General features: G+C 37.9%; 1 protein-coding gene across 8 annotated transcripts in view; it reads right to left on the bottom strand.

The window, feature by feature from the left end:
• Window positions 1-24757, bottom strand: part of ptpn13 (protein tyrosine phosphatase non-receptor type 13) — a 126410-nt gene that overhangs the window by 2153 nt on the left and 99500 nt on the right. For 4 of the 8 annotated variants that reach the window (XM_065243944.1, XM_065243948.1, XM_065243945.1 and 1 more), the window contains 23 exons: window positions 22604-22693; window positions 20940-21047; window positions 19448-19579; window positions 18372-18787; window positions 15493-15636; window positions 14100-14193; window positions 13604-13689; window positions 13337-13505; window positions 12448-12662; window positions 11375-11473; window positions 10850-11181; window positions 8947-9097; window positions 8691-8846; window positions 7416-7587; window positions 6825-7035; window positions 4485-4570; window positions 3917-3978; window positions 3420-3575; window positions 3173-3338; window positions 2992-3081; window positions 2797-2897; window positions 2231-2286; window positions 82-179 (listed from right to left, as the gene is read on the bottom strand). In XM_065243944.1, coding sequence (XP_065100016.1) covers window positions 82-179; window positions 2231-2286; window positions 2797-2897; window positions 2992-3081; window positions 3173-3338; window positions 3420-3575; window positions 3917-3978; window positions 4485-4570; window positions 6825-7035; window positions 7416-7587; window positions 8691-8846; window positions 8947-9097; window positions 10850-11181; window positions 11375-11473; window positions 12448-12662; window positions 13337-13505; window positions 13604-13689; window positions 14100-14193; window positions 15493-15636; window positions 18372-18787; window positions 19448-19579; window positions 20940-21047; window positions 22604-22693 — 3390 coding nt within the window. The remainder of the gene's footprint in view (window positions 1-81; window positions 180-2230; window positions 2287-2796; window positions 2898-2991; window positions 3082-3172; window positions 3339-3419; window positions 3576-3916; window positions 3979-4484; window positions 4571-6824; window positions 7036-7415; window positions 7588-8690; window positions 8847-8946; window positions 9098-10849; window positions 11182-11374; window positions 11474-12447; window positions 12663-13336; window positions 13506-13603; window positions 13690-14099; window positions 14194-15492; window positions 15637-18371; window positions 18788-19447; window positions 19580-20939; window positions 21048-22603; window positions 22694-24757) is intronic. The other 4 variants (XM_065243946.1, XM_065243951.1, XM_065243947.1 and 1 more) reach the window with 3 other exon arrangements.

Genomic DNA, 24757 nt, shown 5'->3' with positions numbered 1-24757 from the left:
TAAGCAAGTCTGAACTTAATAATCCACAACGAGATAAATGTTAGGTTTGCCTGAGAAATAAATGAGTGACTAGTGACCAACCTTCAGTAAATTTAGAGTTGATGTTTTCTATTGGCAGCTCATCGCTGCCCCATGTGATGTCTTCATCATCATCCAGCTGACCTGACGACTGCAGTGAACTACAAAAAAGCAGTAAAAAACGCATGAGATCAGATGAATTTTAAAGGAAATCTTTGCACTAATGAGAGGTCTGTTTGTGATTTAACATCATGTTAGAATTTATGCCAAAACCCAAAGTCAAAGTTTATTTATATATTTTGTTTGTGTTTATCAAAGTGCTGTACACACAAAGGAATAAATGTATCAAAGAGACAAACAGCCCAAAAACACAGAAGAAAGACATCAAGACACAAGAAAACCATAAAAGAAAGCAGCTCTCACATAGCATCAAAAGCCAGACTATAAAAAAAATAAGTTTTGGGGCCAAATTTTAAAGCAGTAAGTCTTTGAGACAAACTATTTCAGAGCTTCGGTGCCGCCAGTGCAAAGGCTCGGTCACCCCTGCTCTTCAACTTTACCTGTGAAACAACTAGAGGTAAATGGTCAGCAGACCTAAGTGCTCTTGGCGGGCATAAACATTAATGTGATTAGAGAGATTCCTTGGTGCTAGGCCATTAAGGGATTTAAAAACATTGACCAAAATTAAAAATTGTGTCCTGTAATGAACGGGCAACCAGTGAAGAGATGCAAGAACAGGGGTGATGTGTTCCCGCTTTCGTGTACCCGTCAACAGGCGAGCTGCCGCATTCTGGACCATCTGCAGTCTAGAAAGGCCGGCCTGACTAAAACTGTTTAGAGGCCATTGCAGTAATCGAGGCGACTTGAAATAAAAATATCTCTTATATACTCTATAATACTCTTTGAAAATCTTTAAGAAACAGGAAAGGTTTCACCTTGGTTTCACAATTACCCCGCGGACTAAACAACATAAATTCTGTTTTCTTTTCATCAAAATTAAGGAAATTTTGTGCCATTTACATCCTCAAAACACTGCAATAGAGGTGCTAAAGAGCAATATTTTAGTTTCAAAGGCAGATAAATTTGTAGATCATCTGCATAGCAATAAAAATAAATACCAAATTTTCAAAAAAAATCTCCCAAGGGGAGCATATAAAGAACAGAATAGGCCCCAAAACGGAGCCCTGGGGGACCCCACATTTAAGAGCAGCAGTTGACATGTGACTTGAAATCAGGTTCAAATGTTCCATATCATTATATTCAAAATCTCCATATACTTCTTTTTACATGGTTCAAATGCAAATTAATTATTTAAAGTGTCAAAAAGTGCTTGTGACAAATTCCTTTAGATCCTTAAACCCCCAAAATGATTTAACTAAACCCCACATCTACAGTATCACGAACAAAGTGCCGCACAATTTTTTAAATGTCTCTGTTATAAACGTGGTCTTGTATACATAAAAATAATGTTTTAAGTATTTGTGTAGCACAACGTCTTTTACAACATGATATTTCTACCATCTGAGTGCCCACAAAGCTACAAAAAACTTGTAAATGAATGTAAATGAATGAAAACGTAATGCGATGAACTTACTGCCTAAGATGTGACTGTTTTAATGACGAACAAGAAAATCGCATTTAAAGATCAAAGTCAAAAGAAGTCTGTATACAGCAGCGCATATTAATAAAAAGGTTTGTTTTAGTGCTCTGCATTGCTCTCGACTGGCTTACCGCTGTAATGACCTTGTTGACTAAATGGGAGAAGTTGTAAGCTTTTACATAAACCATGAACTTGAATAGGAAATCTCCTAGGAACGTGTAGTAAAGCACCAATTTTGATTGCGATTTTGCTGAATCCACTCACAAATTTCACAAAGTTTTAATATTTTTAATAGTAGGAAATTTACAAAATATCTTCATAGAACATTGATCTTGATATGTGTAACAAAAAATCTATAATTTTAGTGTGTTTCAGGGTCACATATAAAGCTACAATATCATCTTTACAATGCAGTGTTTGATTATAAAAAGTTTTTCTAAATAGCAGCGATTTTGAACATACAAGGTTATTCCCGACTGTGATAAAATAATAAAATGTAGCAAAAAAAAACAATTTATTCTTGTCTAACTAATAAAATAAAAACATGCATATAAAAACATGTTGACACCTAAACAATATATATGATTAAATATGGGTTTTGGTCTGTCTCACCTGTCGTTCAGCAGAGTGTCAACACTTTCCTCTCTCCACGCAGCTCTCCGAGATGTCTGGGAAAATTAAAACATTTCAATACAATTTTTTATGACTAGCCAATATTGAAACATTTGATATCAAAGTTTGTTTGGAGGTAAAAACAAAGTTAATTTAGAGAAAATGTCATGCCACTAAACGGCAATGTTTGCAACGCCTCTGGGCAGTTATTTCAGTCATCCAAGACTAAGTCTTACTTGAATGGGAAAAGACAGATATCTCTAAAATCACAATAAAACACCATACTCCCGATCATTGTATTATAAATTTTGTTTCTTAAACTCAAATTACATTAAAAAACACAAAGTCATTTCAGCTATTGTGCATGCACACAGGTTGGCAAGCACCTCATGTGACTGCCCCAGAGAATTATAAGTCTTTATCAACTGATGATTGGTTCTTTTAATTGGAAGGCGGGACTTCCATCGCCAGAGCAAATACATTAAGCGTTGCATGGTCCCCTATTCATAGTAAAAGCAGTGCCACATTGTTATATCCAATATATTTGGTAAAGGGTAACCTGTTACCTCTGGTGAGTCCTCAGGCAGAGAAGAGCCATCACAGTCAGTATCTTCTGATAAATCTGCACTTCTTTCCGTCACCTTCAGTTTCTCCAGAGAGTCATAGTCTATAACATACAAACACATTGATCAAACATTTTAATACAGAAACTCTTCTGACAGATTGTGTTGTTTTTTATGTTCAGCCACTTGTGATCCCACCTATCGGAGGAAGTGGAGGTGGGTTCTTACTCCTGCTTTGCTCTGATGGTGTCTGAAGCTTCGTCTTCACCCCACTGTCTTCGCTCACATCTAAGACATTACAGAAAGACTTTTCAGTGTCAGATCACCAAATATTCTGTTGTACAGGTAAATACGAGCATGACGCAGGTTCAGCATGTACCATTGTTGCCATGGACACCGTTGGATTTGACAGGCAGGAGGCTCAGGTACGTGTTGGGCATTTGGTCAGGTGGACGAGAGACGATGAGGTGCACCAAACCTTTAGCTTTACGGATAGTGGTGACTGCTTTTGAATGAGGAACGCCGACCATCAGATCCTCATTCACCTGTATATGGCAAACACACAGTTAGCTGCACGAACACAGATTTATGATCCATGTTTTTTTTTTTATAAAAGCAAGATGTACCTTTAGTAGTCGATCGCCTACTTGCAGAGTGCCCTCAGTGTCTGCTGTACCCCCAGGGGTGACGGATTTCACGAAAATGCCCCTCTCGCCACCAATCACAGAAAAGCCCAGACCCCCTGCTGGTGGCTTATCTAACTGCAGCTTGACAATCTGCTCCTGTACACCAGATAGAGTAGCCAATAAGAATGAAGTCGAAATTTTAACAATAACTTCAAATTCATTGATGGAAATGTTCTCTATTCCCCAAATCGTTTCCAGATAAACAAGTCGAGTTCCTCTCACCCGTGTCTCTTTCAACTAACAGACTGAAGAAATCGGATCTGTCTATTCGACCTTGCTCGGTTTAAGTTTCAGGGTATGTTTCCAGTATCACACAACCCGTAAAGTCTTCTTGACGAGGCTAACAAGTTTCTGATCTCTGTCTATTTAGAGATTAAATCCTGAACGCTGCCCCGATCAATATTAGGTAATCGTTTACCACGAATACAGGTCCTTACCTCAGGCGGACAGATTTCGGATAGGGCCTCTAGGTCAATATGGTTGTTGCTATGGAGATAACCTATGACACAAAAAGTGAAACGAGGTCATGGTGTGGAAGTGACTCATGAAAAGTTAAAATTCCCCAAAAAATTTAAAATAACAATAAAGTACAATAATTACATATGCAAAAATACCAAAGTGCAGTTATAATAAATTAAATTAATGCTGAATTTAATTGAAATAAAATTATTAGGATGTGTCAGATACAACAATTTTCAAAATATCTCTGAAATACAAACATATAAGATATGAGATTTGGATCATCAAAGTTTGATTTTAATCTTTGACATGACCTTACTTAAGTCAATATTAAAGATATGAAGGTTATATTTTTACAAAATATACAGTATGATTTTATGTAAATAAATAAAAAATATCTTCCAAAAATCAATTGCAAACTGTTTAACAATATGCATTGATATATATTATTGCCATTATATGCCATTAGCTAACTAACATACTAAATAGCCTAACTCAACTGAAAAAAAATTATTTGTGCAAGAAACTTTGTGACACTACGCTCACCGTTCACGTTCTGGGACACTTTAGGGCTAAGGTTATTGTTTAGTAATGAGATCTCCTCCTCGCCCGGAAAAACAGGCTTTCCATCCCTGTACAGATACACAGGAGTTAGAAGCTGGAGCCCATCCAAAAACACATTTTAATTAATCCAAGAGTATCAGTAGACAAACAAATCCATTAAAAGTGCCTTTTAGAGGACATTTACACCCGGTATTAAGATGCGCTTTGGTCAATTGGATCACAGGTGTACGAGAGAGACACATGTCAGTTCACACCTGGTGTTTAAAGGGCCAATCACACCAAACACCTTTTAACGCTTGGAAACACAAGGCGCAGTGCGGCCCATTTTTACAACCGAGGCAACTGTCCTGTCAATCAAATATTGACCGGATGAGCGCTCTTTTGCGGTTAACTGTCATATTACCAGAAATGTTAAAAAGAGGACACTCAAGAGGTGCACAAACACACAGGAGAAAGTGAGTGACTGTAGTCTGCAACTTTCATCAACACAACGTGGTGTCCCCTCATTCGATTGGACAATGGAAATACGTGAATGATGTCGGGAGTTTTTTCGCTCGGAGCGCTCCTTCAAAAAACGCGTGGTGCGGTGGGTGGCAAAAAAAGGCGTTTGGCACGCATAAACAGCGCTCATAATGGCCACTAACCATAGAAAATAATTCAAAAAGGCGCCTGCTACTGCCATAAACACGTTTGGCTTGGTCGGCCCCTTAATCAACCTCTTTTGTCCACTTTCTAACGTTTCGTAAGTAGCGATTGCCTAATTTTCCCCGTGGTGACGTAGCGCAGAGTGAAACCCACTTCTGAAATTAAATAAGGCAGGGCTGGGTTTTAATTTGTCAATCGAGATCTGATTGGATCGGTTGAATTTGGGTCGTGTTGCTAATTGCTAATCACAGTGAGCTTCTCCCAGACCCCGCCCACCTGCCATACCATATGACCGGAAGAAAAGAGTAGTGTTTATTTCGTCAGACGAGACGAGACTAAATATGTTTGTCAACGACCTTTTACCATGACGAAGATAAGACGATGATGCTGACTAAAACTAAATTAACATGCATTATTGTTGACGAAAAAAGATGAGACTAAAATGTTTTGCATAAAATAAAAACTAATCTCTCTTCATTTTCGTGAAGAATATTCAAACGTTGCGTTGCGCCTTCAAAATACACTGAATGAATTTGCGCTGTGGCTCAAGTTAGTACAGGTCTAATACTACTGTTGCTGCCAGCCTGTGGTGGCACAGGGTGGCAGCAACACAAAACTACATCGAGCAAGAACACAACACCAATAGATAGCAAACACGAGTGACGAGCGCTGACATCATTTGTTAATGTGTCTCTTAAATCAGAAAACCAGACAAGTTGCATCCAACAAAAATCATTCAACAAGTGTATTTTGTCAGGTGATTATGACCAATATTTGAGATGTGTGAAACACTATTTGACTGAAATGGTTATCAGAAATATTCTCAAAAAAAAAAAAAAAACTAAAATGTTTTAACTAAAAATTGACTTAGATATATTTATTTTTCTTTTGAGTAAAACTAGACTAAAATGATAAGACTTTAAGTTGACTAAGATACCTTGAGTTGTCTTGACTAAAATTACTAAAACTAACAAGGACTTTTGGCACAAAACTAAGACTAAATTAAAAAAATAGGTGACAAAATAAACACTAGTAAAGAGAGATCTTTTTAGGAGGGGACTAAATTTGCATTTTTATTTAAAGATTATGAGAACACATGAATTTAAAAAAATAATGAAGCTCAAAGATAAGTAATTTGTAAAAAAAAAATACCACAATATTCCAAAACAAATAATTTTATTTTCATATAAATGACTTTGAAAGTTGATGCAAATTAATACTATGCTTGTGTTATTAGCAAACATGCTGCACAACGTTTTTTACATGCATATGTAAGGGCTTTCTCAGATCTTTCAGAGCAATTGATAAACTTTTAAACACTCGCAAGGTAAAACAAAAAATGAAAGAGGCGAAGAGCAGCCACATTCGTTTTATTAATGACAACGCCGAACACTTGGGGTTTGCGCTAAAAGTCAGGACTGATGGAAAAACATTGCTAAAGTACATCACACATTAAATCAATAGGCGTCCCTTCGACCACATGAGTGTCCACACCACAAAAGCAAACCGGTCAAATGCGTTTTCTACTACCTCTGAATGTGTCCGAAAGTGGACGAGCTCAAAATGTTTCACACCTGTACTAAGCGCCATCCGCTTAATATCCAATCAACCAAAATGCATTTTAATATCAGGTGTGAACAGTGTCTTAGTCTCAGCTAATAATGCAACGTAACTTACCTGGTAGCTTTAAGTGTGAGATTCTTCTGGGAAAGTTGCAGGAGTCTGCAGCTTTCGCTCAATGTCAGGTCCTGCGTTGGAGCTCCGTTGATGTAGTGAATGATATCCAGGTTCCTTAAACTGCCTTCTGCAGAAGCCACAGACCCGGGTACGATGTCCTTCACATATAGAAAGCCCAACCCACTGTCACTTCCACCGTCAAGAACCAGACCTACAACAAACGCCCATAGAATAAACACTTAATGCATCTTGATGAGCCGTACCCGTCTCTAACACCACACTAGAGAACAACAACCCGGCTTATTTTTCCCTCTTTCAGTAAGCTGAAATCCGACACTCCTAAGCTGAGTTCTTTTTCCAGTAAAACCCAGGTGGGCTTTGTTTATACTGATGGATATCTGTGTTTTTGCGTCACCCAGTAAGGCCCTGTTGACCTCTGACGGCGAGATAATACGTGCACCATGCATATCGGTTAAAGCCAGCAGAATTTACATTCTGGACTCGCCCAACTGGATTCTGGGTATTCCACAAATGTGGAACAGCAGTGTAGGACTTAGTGGAAGAGGTACGATATCTTGATGTTTTCATTACCTAAAGACTCATCGTAGCATTGAAACATGATGTCGGGCAGAAGGTGAGCCTCTATTGGTGGTTTAGGCTGTTCTAGAACACGGCCCACCACGAGGTCTACGACTTTGGGGGCTGCACGCACCAAGTTGACCACCTCTGTATGATTCATGCCAGACACGTCAATGTTATTCACCTATAAACAGAGGAAGATTAACAGAAATTAATAACAATGTGTTATTGATGCATTAAATCATAATTCCTATATTTAAAATATGTGAAGTTTCTAATTTGGAGCATCAAAATGTCAAGCTTTCAATCTTTGACATGACCTTACTTAATTGGTATTAAACATATCAAGGTTAATTTTTTACAGGATGTTCTTAACATTATTTAGGATGATTTTATGTAACAAACATGATGACTTTAGCTGTGTTTTCACAGACAGGATCACATCGGGTCACCTAAACCTTTTGTTTTAAAATAGAAATATGTAAACATACATTTCATGGGACATTTAGCTCCTTTGATAAATGTTACCCTGGACCAAAAACTAGTCATAAGTGTCCTTTTTTTAATAGATTTATATTTTAAATATAAATAATAAAATATTTTAAATATTAATAATATTACTAATAAATACTTTATTATATTTATATTTTATTGGAAAGCTGAAAAAAGAGCTTTCCGTTGATGGATGGTTTGTTAGGATATGGCAAGTTTTGGCCGAGATAAAACTATTTGAAAATCTGGAATCTGATGGTCAAAATATTTAGAAACTTGCCTTTAAATTTGTCCAAATAAAGTCCTTAGCAACGCATATTACGAATGATAAATACATTTTTTATATTTTTCGGTAGGAAATTTACTAAATATCTTCACGGAACATGATCTTTACTTAATATCGTAGTGATTTTTATTATATTATATTATATAAATAATATATATATATATAAATAAATAAAATATTCATTCATTCATTCATTCATTCATTCATTCATTCATTCATATATATATATATATATATATATATAAGACAAACCAAAGCTTGGGTCTTAGGAGGTTAAATATATATATATTTATATATTATTATATTTATATATTATTCTAAAATTATTATTTTTATATTTTGCCACATAAAATGTATTGTTTGGCTATTGGTACAAATATTCATACTGTGCGACTTGACTGGTTTTGTGGTCCAGGGTCACATATGTCTTTAACCAGCTATACTGAACCAAAATTTCAAAACCCATTAAATGGCAAAAAAGACTATAGTAGATTTATGTGCAGTTATACCATTATCATGCGATCTCCAGGCCTCAGTCGTCCGTCTTCTTTAGCGGGGTCCTGGATGATGTCATGGATGTAGCAGTTGCTGTCAGGTCCCTTGGTAAGCGTGAAACCTAAACTACCTTTATCGGACTTAACCAGAGAGACCTTCAGCTCCACCTCCTTAAATGACACATAAATAAATGTACCCACAATTTTAATAGTTTAATAATGTAAGCTGTCACTTAAAGCAATTTATCATGCGTTTATCCTAAGGTCTTACAGGGATAAGCTCCTCCTCATGGGCATGGTCTGGAAGACTGAGGTTGATGGGGTTTGGCAGTGGTGGAGGAAGAGGATCTGGACTTGGGCTCAGGACTCCTCCCTCAGGCAGGGCTGGAGATGACATGCGGAGTACAGGACTATCCACATCACTGGAAGATAGAGATATGGCAGGCCAATAATTAAGTGACATTTCATTTGATTTACTTTTTTTTTGTTTACACATATATTAATAGAATTAATAAATAAAGGGTATAAAAGTAAAACTGATATAACATTTCATGACTTAAACCTTTCGACGTCATTATGCAATTATGTGAGGTCACGCTTGCGCATCACACAGCTAGAGGAAGAAGAGAAGTTGTGGTTTAAAAGTGCATATTTTTTATTTTTCTTGTCAGAAATGACAATCGTTTCGCTAGATAAGACCCTTATGCCTCCTTTGAAACTGCATTTTTAAACTGCATTTAAACTGTTAAGTGTTGGGTTCCATTAAAGTCAATTAAAATGAGAAAATCCTTGGTCCATCTTTGCTTTTACCATAAGGGGTGTATGAGGAAATGCAATGTTACATATCGCTGTTTTTTTTTTACCTGAGGGAGAGGTTCTAACCAATCACAGAGGCGTAGGCGCTCGACGCAGAAGTAAAAATTGTGTTTAAAGAGCACCTATTGTCGGATTCACGATTTTACATTTCCTTTAGTGTGTACGTGTGTATAAATACATTATTATCATAATTCCTCCCGCTTTGACTCACAGCCTTTAAGTTAACTCCTGTTAGCATTGCATTGGGCGCAAATCTTTTAAACATGCTAAAGAGCGTCACATTTCTGGTTGACGTCAGAGGTATTCAGACCAATCACAACATACAGATTAGCTGGCCAATCAGGGACACAGCGCTTTTCAAATCTGTGCGTTTCAGAAAAAAAGTGAAATCCGGAGCTACAAAAATGTAAGGTATGTGGAAAATAATGCGTTTTTTAACCATAAACCACACAAACACATTCTATTATACCAAATACACAAAATAACGTTGTTTTTAGCAATGAAATAGATTCTCTTTAAAGTCACAATGGATGGGAATAAGCAATTTCCCCATCATATATCCGAGTGAAACGGCTTCTGAAATGAGAAAAAAAGTAGGGTGGGACTTGAATGTCCATCGAGAATTGATTGGTTCGTTGGAAGTTGGGTCATGTTGCTATTTGCTGCAATTTTTTTCCAGACCCCGCCCATCACGCCACTCCTTGTGTCCGGAAGTAAACAGAGATTGTTTCGAGGAGATTAGCGTTAAATGTTATAATTACAAAAAATACCACAAAATTCCCCCAAAGTAAAGTTTTTAATTTCAATTTCATTGTGATTTTAAAGAGTGAGCATACGGTGTGTTGGACAGGTTTGCGTTTTGCCTCAATTGTGGCTTAAAATGTTTATGCCATTTCAGCATCTTTGGCTATGTTAATGGCAAGTTAATACACAAGTGAATCTCCACTCGACTTAACCTGCACATCTTTGAACTGTGGAAGGAAACCGGAGTACCCGGAATAAACATTTTTGTTTTTAATTGTAAATTCAGTGCTGAAAGTTTACATATACACATTACCAGCTAAACACTTTGTTACTTCATGTGTTTCTGGGTGGTTCCACCCGAGAGAAGCCACGTATGAATGTTGTGCTTACAAACAGTAAGCGAAAGTCCCGCAAAGAGATGGTGTCAGTGATTATTAGCTTGTTTTAAACTGTTGCCTATGTGACCATGGATGTCAGCAGTGTAAACAACAGTTATGTAACACATATGAGTCCAGTGTCACGTTAGCAATCCAGTCCCAACGGAGTAAAGATAACATTAAACTAAATCCGAAAGAACAAATGACCCTTATATAAAATTCTTCCAAATGACTGACCTTACGATGATCTCAGGTCTAGACATGGACTGGCTGGGTGAATAATACGCCGACCGCACGGTGTCATCCAGATTGGCGTTGGCATTGAGTCCATCCATTGGTGTCTGGTACAGGCTGCGGTCCTTGGCTTGGCTGAAAGCCTCCTGCAGCTCATCGTCATCCGTGCTGTCGCTATAACTGTCTCTGCGAGTGGGTGACTTCATGAGTGACCTCTCCAGAGCCTCTTCCACCAGGCCCAATGCCACACTGCGCTCTGTCGGAGGCGTGGAGATCGGCTTGGGATCCGGTTGAGGCTTGGGATGGGCTTGCTTTCGTGGAGAGGGTATAGGAGTCTGGAGGAGGTAATTTTAAGAATTTGAAGTGTGATATTTAGGTGATAGAGATTTGGACAACTTTACAACAAAAATATATTTTAGTGCGGTTCTCTACTGTATGTGAATGTGTTTCTGCTTGTCTATGACTGTGAAAAGGTGGATGAGAAGAATGTAATGTATTCGATCTGATATATTCCTTTTAAAGTCTTACTGTAAAGGCAGGGTCCATCTCAGGTAAGACCCCTGGATCAGGTCTACACAAATGAAGGGTCACCTCTTGTCCGGTTCCTCTCAGAGCAGAGATTACATCCTGAAAAACACCATAAGGAAATAAATTAATTACGGCACTTTGAGTATTGCTGGCTCTTGATAATAAACATGATAAATTATTTGTGATGTTCCTCATTAGTAAGGGTCTTTGGATAAAAGCATCTGCTAAGGGGGCGAGGGTCTGTGTACAGTGCGCGTGATGCAAATTTCTCCATTGGAAGAGTGCGCGTACTGTAAGCCACCGACAGATTTTTAAAACCCCACGTACATTTTATGTATAGGTCACGCATGTGCCTACAGGATCATTTAGTATGTAGCCCAGGGGATGCATTGCATTTTGTCGCAATGTGCATGCATCGATTGTCTCTGTACATGTACGATTCAAATAAACTATACTATACTTTGCATTCTACCGCATGCGTACATTCACGTGCATGTAAAAAACAGACTATACTTTCTTTAAGTTCTTCATCAAAATAAAGATGAAGCCAGGAGTCAATGCTAATATTTTATTTGCAGATTCAAATGATGCCAGCCTAGATTTAGATTTCTTCAAAAATTCATTTCACAAGACTTTTTAAAAGGTGAAAAATAAATCTTTGGTGTCCCCAGAGTACAAATGTGTAGGTCTAGCTCAAAATACCATATAAAAATTGTATAATAGCATGTTTAAAGTGCCACTTTTGTAGGTGTGAACACAAATGTGCCATTTTGGGGGGTTTTCTTTAAAATGCAAATGAGCTGATCTCTGCACTAAATGGCAGTGTCCGTGGTTGGATAGTGCAGATTAAGGGGCGGTATTATCTCCTGACATCACAAGGGGAGCCAAATTTCAATTACCTATTTTTTCCACATGCTTGCAGAAAATGGTTTAGCAAAACTAAGTAACTGGGTTGATCTTTTTTACATTTTCTAGGTCAAAATTATAGCACTTAAACATGGAAAAAGTCAGATTTTCATGATATGTCCCCTTTAAGAAATTGTTTTGTTAATCTATGTATTGATTTAACATACATGCTGCGACAGTCCTTTAAGTGACGTCTGATTGACACGCACGATGACGTCGCCCACTTCGATGCATTCGCTCTCGGCTGCCGGTTGCCCGGGAAACAGCTTTTTGACCCGAACCATGCTGGAGCCTGCAGGCTCTCCGGGGACGTTCTCCTCCCGGCTGAAGCTGAAACCAAGTCCGGATGTGTTTTTCAGCAAACCCACTACAAATGTATTATCTGATCAGGTAGAAAAAACATGAAAGAATTACATTATAACTGTTTTACTCTTCCATAGATTGAATCTACAAATCTTTAGTATAATAGTACCCTCCCTCCACTAGAATTTTACAAGATAAAAGCATCTGCCAAGTCTAGAAATGTGATGCATATTTACAGCAACTTTTTGCACAATTTTGACCCTGGACCACAAAACCAAATATAAGTCGCATTTATAGTAATAGCCAACAAAACATTGCATGGGTCAAAATTATCGATTTATGCCAAAAATTATTAGGATATTGAGGAAAGATCATGTTCCATAAAGATATTTTGTAAATTTCCTACTGTAAATATATATATATAAAAATTTATCTATCATTAGTAATATGTGTTGCAAAGGACTTCATTTGGACATCAACTTTAAAGGCGGTTTTCTCAATATTTTGAATTTTTTGCACCCTCGGATTCCAAATAGTTGTATCTCTGCTAAATATTGTCCTATACATGAATAAAAAGTTATTTCTTCAACTTTCAGATGATGTATCTCAGTTTCGAATGCCCTTATGACTGGTTTTGTGGTCTAGTTTCACATTTACGGTTTTTATTTTATCACCATGTGTTTTTTCCTAAGAATTGGCAATTTGGGGGATGCTAGCTTGTGCCAAGTCTACTAGTTATTTATAACTTCTCACCTGGTGTCATGAAGTTGTATTCTTCTTTGTTCACCGGTGTCGGCTCCTGTGCGGCTGTGTCCTGCCCATCAGGTGGTTGGTTTTGAAGCATTAAAGTATTTTTAGGGGTCAGGGGAGCATGAAGCCTGTCTAATGGGGGCTGACCTTTCTCCAGCAACAGATGCACCACCTGGGTACGGCGGGAATCATTAAAATGAACAATGCACTGATGAACCTTTGAATAATATGTGTGTAACACCATTAACAATACACCCAGAGGAATCTCACCTGGCCGGTGTCTCTTAACATCTCGACTGCCTGTTTGTGAGTGGCTCCATTAAGGCTTTTCCCATTTACGGCCACCACGCGGTCGCCTGTAGGACAAGAAGTAATACTTCACATTAAAATATATCTTGTATGCATTAATTTCATTCAGCGTAAATTTACAGCGTTTATTCATTTATGCATTTGGCAGATGGATTTATCCAAAGCGACTAACTGTGCATTACAAGATATACATTTTTTTGATCATTATGTGTGTTCCCTGGGTTCAAACCCATAAACTTTTGTATAATTTCAGGGCAACAAATAATACTTAATTGTTACGGTTATAATTTGTTATATTTCTTTGGTCTGCTGAACACAGAGTTTTGGGGCACCATTGACTCTATAGTAGGAAAAGAAATACAATGAAAGTCATTGGCGCTCCAGAACTGTTTGGTAACAAAATCTTAGTTTTTGCATGAACTATCCCTTTCAAGGCGACAATATTTAATTTTTTTACCTTTCTTTATCCTCCCATCCAGCTCGGCAGCACCTTTAGGAATGACAGCTTTGACGTATATCCCTCCATGTTTCACTGTTGTGTTCGACCCACCCTGCGACAGACAAACACATTAATACAACCAATAGTAAGGGATGACGTATTTCCTTCATGTTCTAGGTCTCTGTCATGGTTTTACTGTAAGTAAATATAGCTTTACTGGACACTGTCCTTTAAAAAATACTGTTAATTGATCAAATAAGATAATAAGTTTAAAGGGACACTCCACTTTTTTTGAAAATATTCTCATTTTCCAGCTCCCCTAGAGTTAAATATTTGATTTTTACTGTTTTGGAATCCATTCAGCCGATCTCCGGGTCTGGCAATAGCACTTTTAGCATAGCTTAGCATAATCCATTGAATCTGATTAGACCATTAGCATCGCGCTCAAAAATAACCAAAGAGTTTCAATATTTTTCCTATTTAAAACTTGACTCTTCTGTAGTTCATCGTGTACTAAGACAGACAGAAAATTAAAAGTTGCAATTTTCTAGGCAAATATAGTTAGGAACTATATTCTCATTCTGGCGTAATAATCAAGAACTTAGCTACTGTAACATGGCTGCAGGAGGCGCAATGATATTATGCAGCAGCCGAAAATAGTCCCCTTAGTAACTTTCAATTTTCCGTCGGTCTTAGTACACAATGTATCTACAGAAGAGTCAAGTTTTAAATAGGAAAAATATCGAAACATTTTGGTTATTTTTGAGCGCAATGCTAATTGGTCTATTCAGATGGATTGTGCTATGCTAAAAGTGGTACAGCCAGACCCGGAGATCGGCTGAATGGATTCCAAAACTGTAAAAATCATATGTTTAACTCTAGGGAATCTGGAAAATGAGCATATTTAAAAAAAAAAGTTGAGTGTGCCTTTAAATAATTCAACCCAAGCAACACCCACCCTAACATAAAAGAGCCCAACCCCCTGATTTCTGAGAAACATCCAATTTTTACCAAATCATGTCTACAGAATAAAGCCACATGCTTTTGAATTTAAGAAAGCCATCACTGCAAACAAAATCACACCAGAGCAAAACTGAAAAACAGGCAAATGCAAATCCATGCAGGCATAAGTGGATCTCCATTTACACACAACAAAACTGAAAGTGTGATGCGTAGTCTCAGCTGCGTGCTTTTGTACGCTCTGCTGTACCTGCGGTCTTTGCCTTTACCGTTAGGAGTCAATTCAAATGCCTGTAAAAATCTGCATGCACAGAGCCAAAACTACTTTCCCCAAAACTGAAGCCAAACGAAGAGCTTCAAAAAGCATGGAGGGCTAAGGACAAAAACAACACACACACACACGCAAAGTGAGTAAAAGAGAAACAAAGGAGAAAAAAGTGAGAGCGGAAACCTTTCCAAACAGTACCGTGACACTAATGCCCAGACTGCTGTCTATTTTGGACAGCTCAAGGTCAAATAGATCTCCAGGCTGGAGGCTATTGACTTCTGGGCTACTAGCATTTAATGTCTCCGTGACGTTGGTGGGAGAAACCCCCTGTGAACAGAAAAAAGCTGGGTTAATACAAGGCCGTGCATTGCCGTACACATGCAAGGATCAGAGGTTACAGGCCGACGCGCCTGGTTAACGGAGGGTTTTCGGAATAGGCATGCGAAACTGCGTTGCATTTACATTCAAGAAATGCAATCGGTAAGGAAAAGAGAGAGAGGCGTTTTTACAAGCAGTTCAAATTTCTCTATCAGTGTTTGATCGACTGATGTGCGAGTCTAAGGTGTAACTACATTTGATCCTAAACTGTTTTTGAAATCTCTTGTATGTAGGGTGGCCATACGTGCCATTTTCGCCGGACACGTCCTGGCCAGGATTTCGGGTGCATCCTCCGGAAGTTGCACTGGTCGACCGCATACATCATCGAGGTTCTCATTTCAGTTAAGAGAAATAAATCTTAATTTTATTATGCATTTAAGACATACAATCATAGTAGTTTCATTCTTACCTTGAAATCTAATAGTTGCTTTTCTGAAATAGAACATGAAATATTAAACCTCAATGGTCGACCAATGCGACTTCTGGAGGACGCAGCAGAAATCCTGGCCAGGACGTGTCCGGCGAAAATGGCCTGTATGGCCACCCTATTTAAATTGGGGCTACTAGACAGATTTGTGTGACTCCAAACCATTCTCATGACTTGCGTATAAATAGCATGACTTTTTAAAAGGCAATACATCTAATTCTGCATATATGATACACCAGTCCTTCCCGTTTTTCCTCAATTTTCTTCTATTTTTAAACTATTGTCGCTTGGGATTAGATTTGAGATATAGGATGTCATTTAATTTCTCAATTTTTTTGTCTATTTTTAAACCATGGTCACTTGGAGTTGGGGTTAGAAATGGGGTTTGGTTTAGGATGTCATTTTATGTAACACAGTTGTTCTAACCCCAACCCCAAGTGACAATGGTAAAAAAAGGCAATACATAAAATGCCACGAAAAGATGCATAGTATTAAGTGAACGGGAAGGACGGCCATAACATATGCATGCAAAATTGGACTTTGGCGTATGTACTGCATGACTAAGGCGTGCCATTTATACGCAATTCATGAGAATGGCCTCTGACACTATGACCCAAAAAAGAGCAACACAATAAAACAAGTAATAGATGTTCATAATCTCGTTCAAGTCTGAGTAATTATAAGAGTGATGTTCGCCTTAGCATGCAACATTTTACATTTTGTTTCTTTAAATGCTAACAGACAAATTGCAGATCACTGCAGACTTGTTGTATCCTCCTGTCATGTTGTGACGTAAGGAATAACGGTTCCAGGTCCAAGCCTCCACTCGCTTTATATGATGCTACAAACTCTAATGCTGCGTTCAAACCAGCCGCAGTAGAGGCGTCAAGCGCGAGTGATTTCAATGTTAAGTCAATGTAAAGGTCTCGCGGCGCGAATTGAATTTTGGCGCACCGGGTTAACCAATCAGGAGCTTGCTCTAGTAGTGACATGATTACAGAAAGCAAGCAGAGTCGCAGAAGCCCCTCCCATGATGCGAATTTCCGCATGAAAGTCTCAATAACTAGAATTTCACGTGCGTCTTTCACGCGTGAATGAAGCGAGTAAACTCAAAACGTTCAAGCGGCAACTAGACACAAATTTGATGCCTCATACGTGGCTGGTGTGAACCCACAGTAAGAGTGCTATTTATTTATAGACGGTTACGTCGGACACACACACACACGAGTTTCCACTGTTACGCACCTGGCCCGGAGTTAAATTCCAGTTTGGCTAGTGGCTAAACTGACCTCTGAAACAAATACCTTGTCAAAAACAAAAACGTTCCTGTTTCCTAAAGACGACGGGAGACGGCGAGCATGGATCCGAGATGTGCGAAGAGAGGTTCGGCAACCAGGCAAAAATTTAAGGATCTGTAGCTAGCTAACATTGTATACAGTAACTGAACACAATAACTTTAGCTTAGTGTAATAGTTGATGATTTGAACTGAAAGGTAATATACTTGTTATTTTATTTAGCTTGTTATCAGAAATAATCTACTCTATAGAGGGACTCTGATCGTTACAATTTATAAATGTTTGGTGTACACTACATTGTCACGGCTCACGGTCATCTGGGATTTCAGTATGGAGATAGTACCGTCCACTCCTGTAACTGACGAAAGATGGATGACGTGAACGTGCCGCTTTGCTCTCATTGGTAGTCGCTACCGAAAGTCGCTCATCATATGCATAAAGGTAAACTTTTCTTAACTTTGTTGCGGCGCTGGACACATGCTATCCGGTTGCCAACTGTCACTATTGCTCGTGTCGCCAGCTCTTCATTAAAATAAATGAGATCATGTCGCTTTGTTGCTGCGTGTAAAATGAATGGGGCATAAAAGTGTAGTATCGATTGTTGTTTGCTTTAGGCATCTGATAGAGCGTTTGGACCCAGAAGTGGTGTCGTGTGACTTCAGACTTGGTTTAGGACACAGTGTAAATAAGCTCGGAAATCGCGTTCTGCATTTGATGAAAAGTTTATTTATTGTGCACGTAGGAAACTTCAAGAAGGATGCAATGAGCAACAAGAACGGTCCTGTTGTTCAAAAAAGTATTTTTTAACACTGAAGTAACATCTTAAAACTCAAACTACCTAAAGTTCACATTAAAACAGTTACTCGCAAAAATAACTGACTAGTACTTTTACTTCAAAGCTAACCTATCGGCGATGCTAAAAGTTCTTTCAGATCACTACATAGACTAATTCTAATTCTACCTTTTTAGTCATTTGTTTCTCGTTGCTACTCGAGTTTGTGTCCTCATCCATATCCGAATCCCATTTGTCAGAGGATTCCAGCTCTTTTGGAACATCTGTGACTTTGGATTTCCAGGTTTTAGGAGGAAGTGCTGGTGGGGTGGCTTTAGCTGTGGGTTTACTGTCAGCCGTGTTCTCCTCTGTAGGAACGTTGCGATGAAATCCATTGAGATGGGTCTGTTGAAGGCCAGCGCTTTCGGTCCTGGAGTCGTGGGAGCTGACGCTCTCCTGTCGTGCCGACTGGGTCGAAGATAATTTATCAAGAGTAAGAGAGGGGCTGGGGGAGCCTGTATGCCCTTCAGAGGAAGAATCAACACCCATTTCTTGTTTTTGTTCAGCTGGGTCTGATCTGTAGCTATGGATTCCTGTAGGAGAGTCTGGGAGAGAAGAAGAAGACTTTTGTTATCTATGCAAGTACTATTTTGTCTATGTTAAGTAAGGAATAGTAGATTCTGGACCAGAAAATGTTAAAACCCAAAATAGCAATAATCTTCAGCTTCGCAGACAAACTAAAGTATATTTATTAAACACCAGCAACAAGATTAAAGACACCAATGCTAATGTTTTTATATTTTTAGGGCCATTTTACAATTAGGTTGCATTTGTTAACAATATTAAATGCATACGCTAACATGAACAATATAATTGTTTATTTCTGCATTTGTTGTTTGTTAATGCATTACAATTCTTCTTGTCATTTTATTGTGCATTAAATAATGGTTACATCTTTTGATTTAAAAAATGTACATGAAATAAATGCTTAAAAATATTTTTCATTGTTAGTGCATGATACCTAATGCATTAACAAGTTTTTATTTGATTATTATTAATAACCTAAACAAACAATCGCCGGCCAAGTAATTAAGTTTACATTCCTAACTGCATGTTATTTGTGATTTGTTAGGACACATATAAACTTTGCACATAAATACAGAATTCACTCTGACTGGTGCATATTTTAAGTCATTTATGAAAAGTTATAGTCTTGAAAAGTCTTTCAGCATTTTTAATGTCCCTACATAGCATGTAAGTTATACCTGGAAACAGCCTCTCTTTAGGCTGCGAGACCACCAGAGTGACATCATCAGGGGTGCTCTGCAGAATATCAACCACTCTCTCGTGTGATAGGCCCTCCAGACTGACATCATTTACACTCAACAGCCTATCACCTACAAAAAACACATACAGGCATTTATAATTTTTTTCATAATGTCAGCAAGCAGGGCTATCTTCTTCACAAAAACATTGTGAAAGTAAGAAAGAAAATCATGCATTCAAGACATTTAACCCTTATGTGTTGTTGAGGCCATTTTTGTTATTTTTTTGTCTTAATTTGGCCACATCTTTCTCTGTGTTTCAGCAAATGGAATGATTTTTGGTGACAAATCTTATATTTACACATATTTTAAGAAAATGCTTTGAAATTTAAAAAAAACGTAACAATATACCGTGGGCAAATTTACTACCCTTACGTGTTGTTAGTGGCCAAAAATGGCCACTAAATTAAACTGCTGTAAAAATGTATTAGATTTTTTTCCCAATTTTTTTTTGCATAAATCTGTTAATCAACCTCAGTACTGATCAAAACTACCAAATGTTTACAACAATTCCATGATTTTAACTCTTTCATGCAGAGTTTATAAGTGGTGTCACTGATTTGGGGAAAAAACACACAAAATGACATATTTTCAATATAAAAGTGATTGTGGACTGGATTTTTTTCACCTTTACAACGAAAGGGTAGTGAATTGGAACAATGCACAAGGATTAAGCTTGATAAAAAAATAAAAAAATCTTAGCGCATCCATGGATACTTTATTAAAAATATCAGATAAACGGAACAGTGACTCCAAAGAGTTTTAAACAAATGCACAGTTTTATTTTCCACCTTCAATTTATAATGTAAAGTAAAAATATTCAGGTTATAATAATGTTCCCGGTTTGAAGAAAACTCCTCTCCTCCCTTATTTCACTTAGCATTACACTACATAACTTAGCATGAGAGGACATCAATAAGCCAAAAAAAAGTTATAAAATATGACGTCACCCATAAGTTTGTAAAGTGCTTTTTGAAGCCAATATTAGGTGGTGCTTGGCGTGGCCGTCTTGGCCTTGCGTCACTCGCGGATAACCGAAAATGGGTAGAGAGACGAGACGTGGGTGAAGCCAAGGTCGCTTGTTGTTGAAACCATGCCTCCCTAGCTCGACTCTAGTGACAGTAGTGGCTGTTCACCCGTCAATCAAGTGCCCACGCCCTTAATTATCCACAACTTTAAGGCTTAATATAATTTAAATGGATGAGTTACAAAAAAATTCAACCGCCTCACAGTCGTCATGAAGGGCAAAATTAGCTATACAGACCAAAAACGCCTTTTGTACCCGGCTGTAAACATAATATTTTCTACTGTAAAGTTGGCCATTTTAACATGGGGGTCAATGGGAACTGACTCCCTTTTGGAGCCATTCATTTAAAGTCACTTTCGTATTCGCTTCATCAGAGAGATTTGAAGGTTGCGCTTTGGTTCATACCAGGTTTCAGACAGCCGTCGACATCAGCGGGCCCACCGGGTGTAATAGAGCTGACGAGGGGACCCAGGTCCTGTCGTCCAGAGTTCTGTACATCTACAATTTGAAAGCCTAGAGCAGAACATACAAACAAGTCACATAACATACAAGTAGTCGTTATAGACGGTTTCAACAGCAACAAAACAAACAAGCAGCTTTTGTGGCCCAAACTTAATGTCCCTCAAGAGTATTTTTATTTTTGATAACAAGCTAAATAAATAACAATTTGATTTCCTTAGTTCAAATAATTTTTTGATATTGTAAGTTTCTTACAACTAGTTCAGATACAAAACCCTCTAAAGGGGGTCGCACACCGGACACGCAGCTCAGCGCCGCTTAAAAATAAAACGAACACATTGTTTTCTATGAGTATACGCACACCCAGCTTTGACTCAGGAAGTTGCTCAAATCCCTGTCGCGCCACTCACATAGTTTAACATTAAATAACGGTGCGGGCGCGAGCTAACGTTAGCGCGGTGAAGTTCTGCCTGTCAGTTGGTTGGTTGAGAATAATTGCAGATTATTCACATTGATATTGTAATCACGATTATCTGTATTTGGTGTCCAAACATACGTCCGAAACGCACAAAAATAAGCACAAATGGATAGTTGTAATTGAGGCTTTTGGCGATTATAACAAGGAGATAACTAGCTAAACACTTTAAGTTCTACATACCGCTCCCCTGTGGTTGCCAGAAGCCATGTTGAGGTCTCAACCAACCAACTGACAGACTGAACTCCACCGCGCTAACGTTAGCTCGCGCCCGCACCACGTGCATATCATGCTGTGTAAACTTCTTCTTCTTCGGTTTTATTGGCGGTTGGCAAACCAGCTTAAAGGTCATGTGATTGGCTTATAAGTAAACAATCCCCCACGTGTGGTGCGTTCTTGTGATTGGCTAAAACAAGGGAGATATCTAATTGGTTGCAGATCATTCCCTGTTTAAAAAAAGGCATTTGTGTGTCGAGCCAAGTCAGGGGAGTCTCAAAATTCACACACAAATGCAGTAAAGTTCACAGACCAAAAACAGTTTGTAAATCAAGATATATTTGTGTGTGCATCAGAAATACATTTCTGAATCTTGTCCTGTGCATTTGTGAATCTTGAGTGCATTTGTAAATGTTGTTTGCATTTCTGAATTGGTTGTGTATTTATAAATTTTGTGTGCATTTCTGAATTTTGTGTGCATTTGTGAATCTTCTGTGCTTCTTAAATTTTGTGTGTGCATTTGTGAATTTTGTGTGCATTTGTGTATCCTGCGTGTGTATTTATGAATCCTGTGTGTGCATATGTGAATGTAGTGTGTGCATTTATCTTTATTGAGACTCTTCTAGCTCCATAGTTGTATAAAAGGCCTTCATGCTAATATTGAGAACAACAGAACTCTTGCTCATGCCCAAATCAATGATAGAGAATCATTAAACGGCACATTCTCTCTCCCTGAACGAGATTCATAAATCACTGTGAGTGCTCCCAGAGATCTGTATTATATCACATTATGCTTCACCCCGTCACAAACAGTTTTCTGTGATCTGATAATCCTTGCTGTCGGCATCAGATGCTCAGCAGAATGTTTGTGTCAACGATCTGTGTAAACCTCTCTCAGCAGCGGGGATTTATTACTTACCCAGTCCATATTTGACGTCTTTCTTCAGATTTACGGTTTGTATCTGTCGTTCTGGAGAGGATAAAGCGTGGACCTTCTTCTTCAGGGAATCTGTGAGTGGGAAATACCAGTGGGATATCAGACCGGCATGGTACTTGAGAGCTTACAGGCATTGTTAGTAATTTAACTGAGCCTTGAAGGGATAGTTGACAATACCCATTGACTTCCAAAGTATTTTTATTTTACATACTATGGCAGTCAATGAGTACCATCAACTGTGTGGTTACCATCATAACAGAAAAAAGAAACTCATACTGGTTTTGAACAACATGAGGGTATGTAAAGATGAAAGAATTCCTTAAAGATTTCTTATACGTTTCTTATATACATCAGGGATGACATGAGGATGACTTCAGTTTAGTTGTTTATTAAAAACATTCTTAACCCTCATAAGCCCCTATTTTCCTGTATACGTTACAGTTCCTTGGGGGTAAAAATGACCCCAGAAATTAAAAGGGTGATTACAAAAAATATATACATTTTTAATGATACAAATAATATATCTTTTTTTGTTTACTTCCCATCTATACAATAATGATGTGTTTTGGGAGATATGAAGTACTTTTGTACCTTTTTACCACTCAATTCCTCAACTACACCATTAGCTTGCCTGTAAAATATCAATTTTTTATGAAAAATTCACATAAATTATTATCTAAATTTGATTTAAATTGTTTTTAGATATTGATCTAGATGTTATGTGTTGAATTTGACCATTTGGTGTTTAGAAAAAAACAGTTTTATGGTTACAGTTTAGGAAATAAATCATTTTGACCAGCAGAGGCCCATAGACACCCATTCATTTTACTGGATGTGGCCAACTGCTTAACATCAATACTTTAATGAAACATTTTGTGAATTTATGCTTATATAAACATTAGAAAGGTCATTAAAAATAAAAATTATTCCAAATAGTATAATTTTTTGTAGTTTTTGATGCATTTTGAAAATCTGTTTTTACAAAATGCCACAGAAATTTGACTAAATGTAAGGGTGTTAATCTGTGTGTGTGTGTGTGTGTGTGTGTGTGTGTGTGTGTGTGTGTGTGTGTGTGTGTGTGTGTGTGTGTGTGTTGGCATATGTGGTTTATGAAACCAATTTTCAGGTTTACACACCACCATTATGAGACCATTTGGTTTATGAGCCCATTTTTGATGTCCTCATAATTCAGAGAATTTAAGTTGATAAAAAATATGATTTAAATTATGAATATTTAATATGATGACCTAAATGAGCATTATATGGCTTCTTTTATAGGATCATATTGTTATTTGGCCATTATAACAGTTGGCATGCTTTATATGACCTTAACAAATAAGGTCCTTTTAAACCATGATGTGTATGTGTGAACTTCGAATAGCGCCTCTGTAGGCGGGAATTGGTATTGCAATACAAAACACATTCGCGCCAAAACTACACACACTTTCGCGCTGTTTCATACAATCGCGGGTAAACGTCAGTACCAACCAAGAGCGTGGAGATGATTTGTCGCGCTTGTGGAGCTGGAAAAAAAGTAAGTGCTTCTTATTTTATATTCTGTACATGTATTACAATTACACAGAGCGCTGTTTAAAATGTGCAGTAAGCAAGTCCGAACAGTAGCAAAGCAGGAAGTGGACACCTAGTTACCTCATATAGATAAATACTAATTGCTTATCTCGTTTCGGACGGTAGAGTCATGGTATCTCACATGGACGTCTGTAAAAATATTTTTTATGATCTCAGCAATAAAACTGAGATGAATCATGGATTCAGACCAATCCGCATTTTGTCGGTGTTGATCTCTCACCACCCTCGTAAAAATCCCCGGCCGAGTTAACGTTACATTAGGCTTCTGTTTTTAGACAAACTATGAGGGCGTGTGATAATTTAACTACCGTCCACATTTACATCTCTACGTTTACTAGAAGAAATCGATTCAAAAGTCAGCGTTAAAACCTTTTTGAGCACTCACAAACAACGTTAAGAATTCGCTCCTCCGCTGTGAATAACGTTAAATCCCCATTAGAATGCATGAGTTTTAGATATGTACTTTTTATTTTTTTTACATACGTCCGAATTGGGCTTATGCTACGTAAATTAAACGAGCAATGGAATTAGTAACTTCTAAGGTGT

This window comes from Paramisgurnus dabryanus, chromosome 18 (genome assembly GCF_030506205.2).
Source record: "Paramisgurnus dabryanus chromosome 18, PD_genome_1.1, whole genome shotgun sequence".
Lineage (NCBI taxonomy): Eukaryota > Metazoa > Chordata > Actinopteri > Cypriniformes > Cobitidae > Paramisgurnus > Paramisgurnus dabryanus.
Note: the sequence above shows the minus strand (reverse complement) of the source record. Positions and strands in the feature narration are given on the sequence as shown.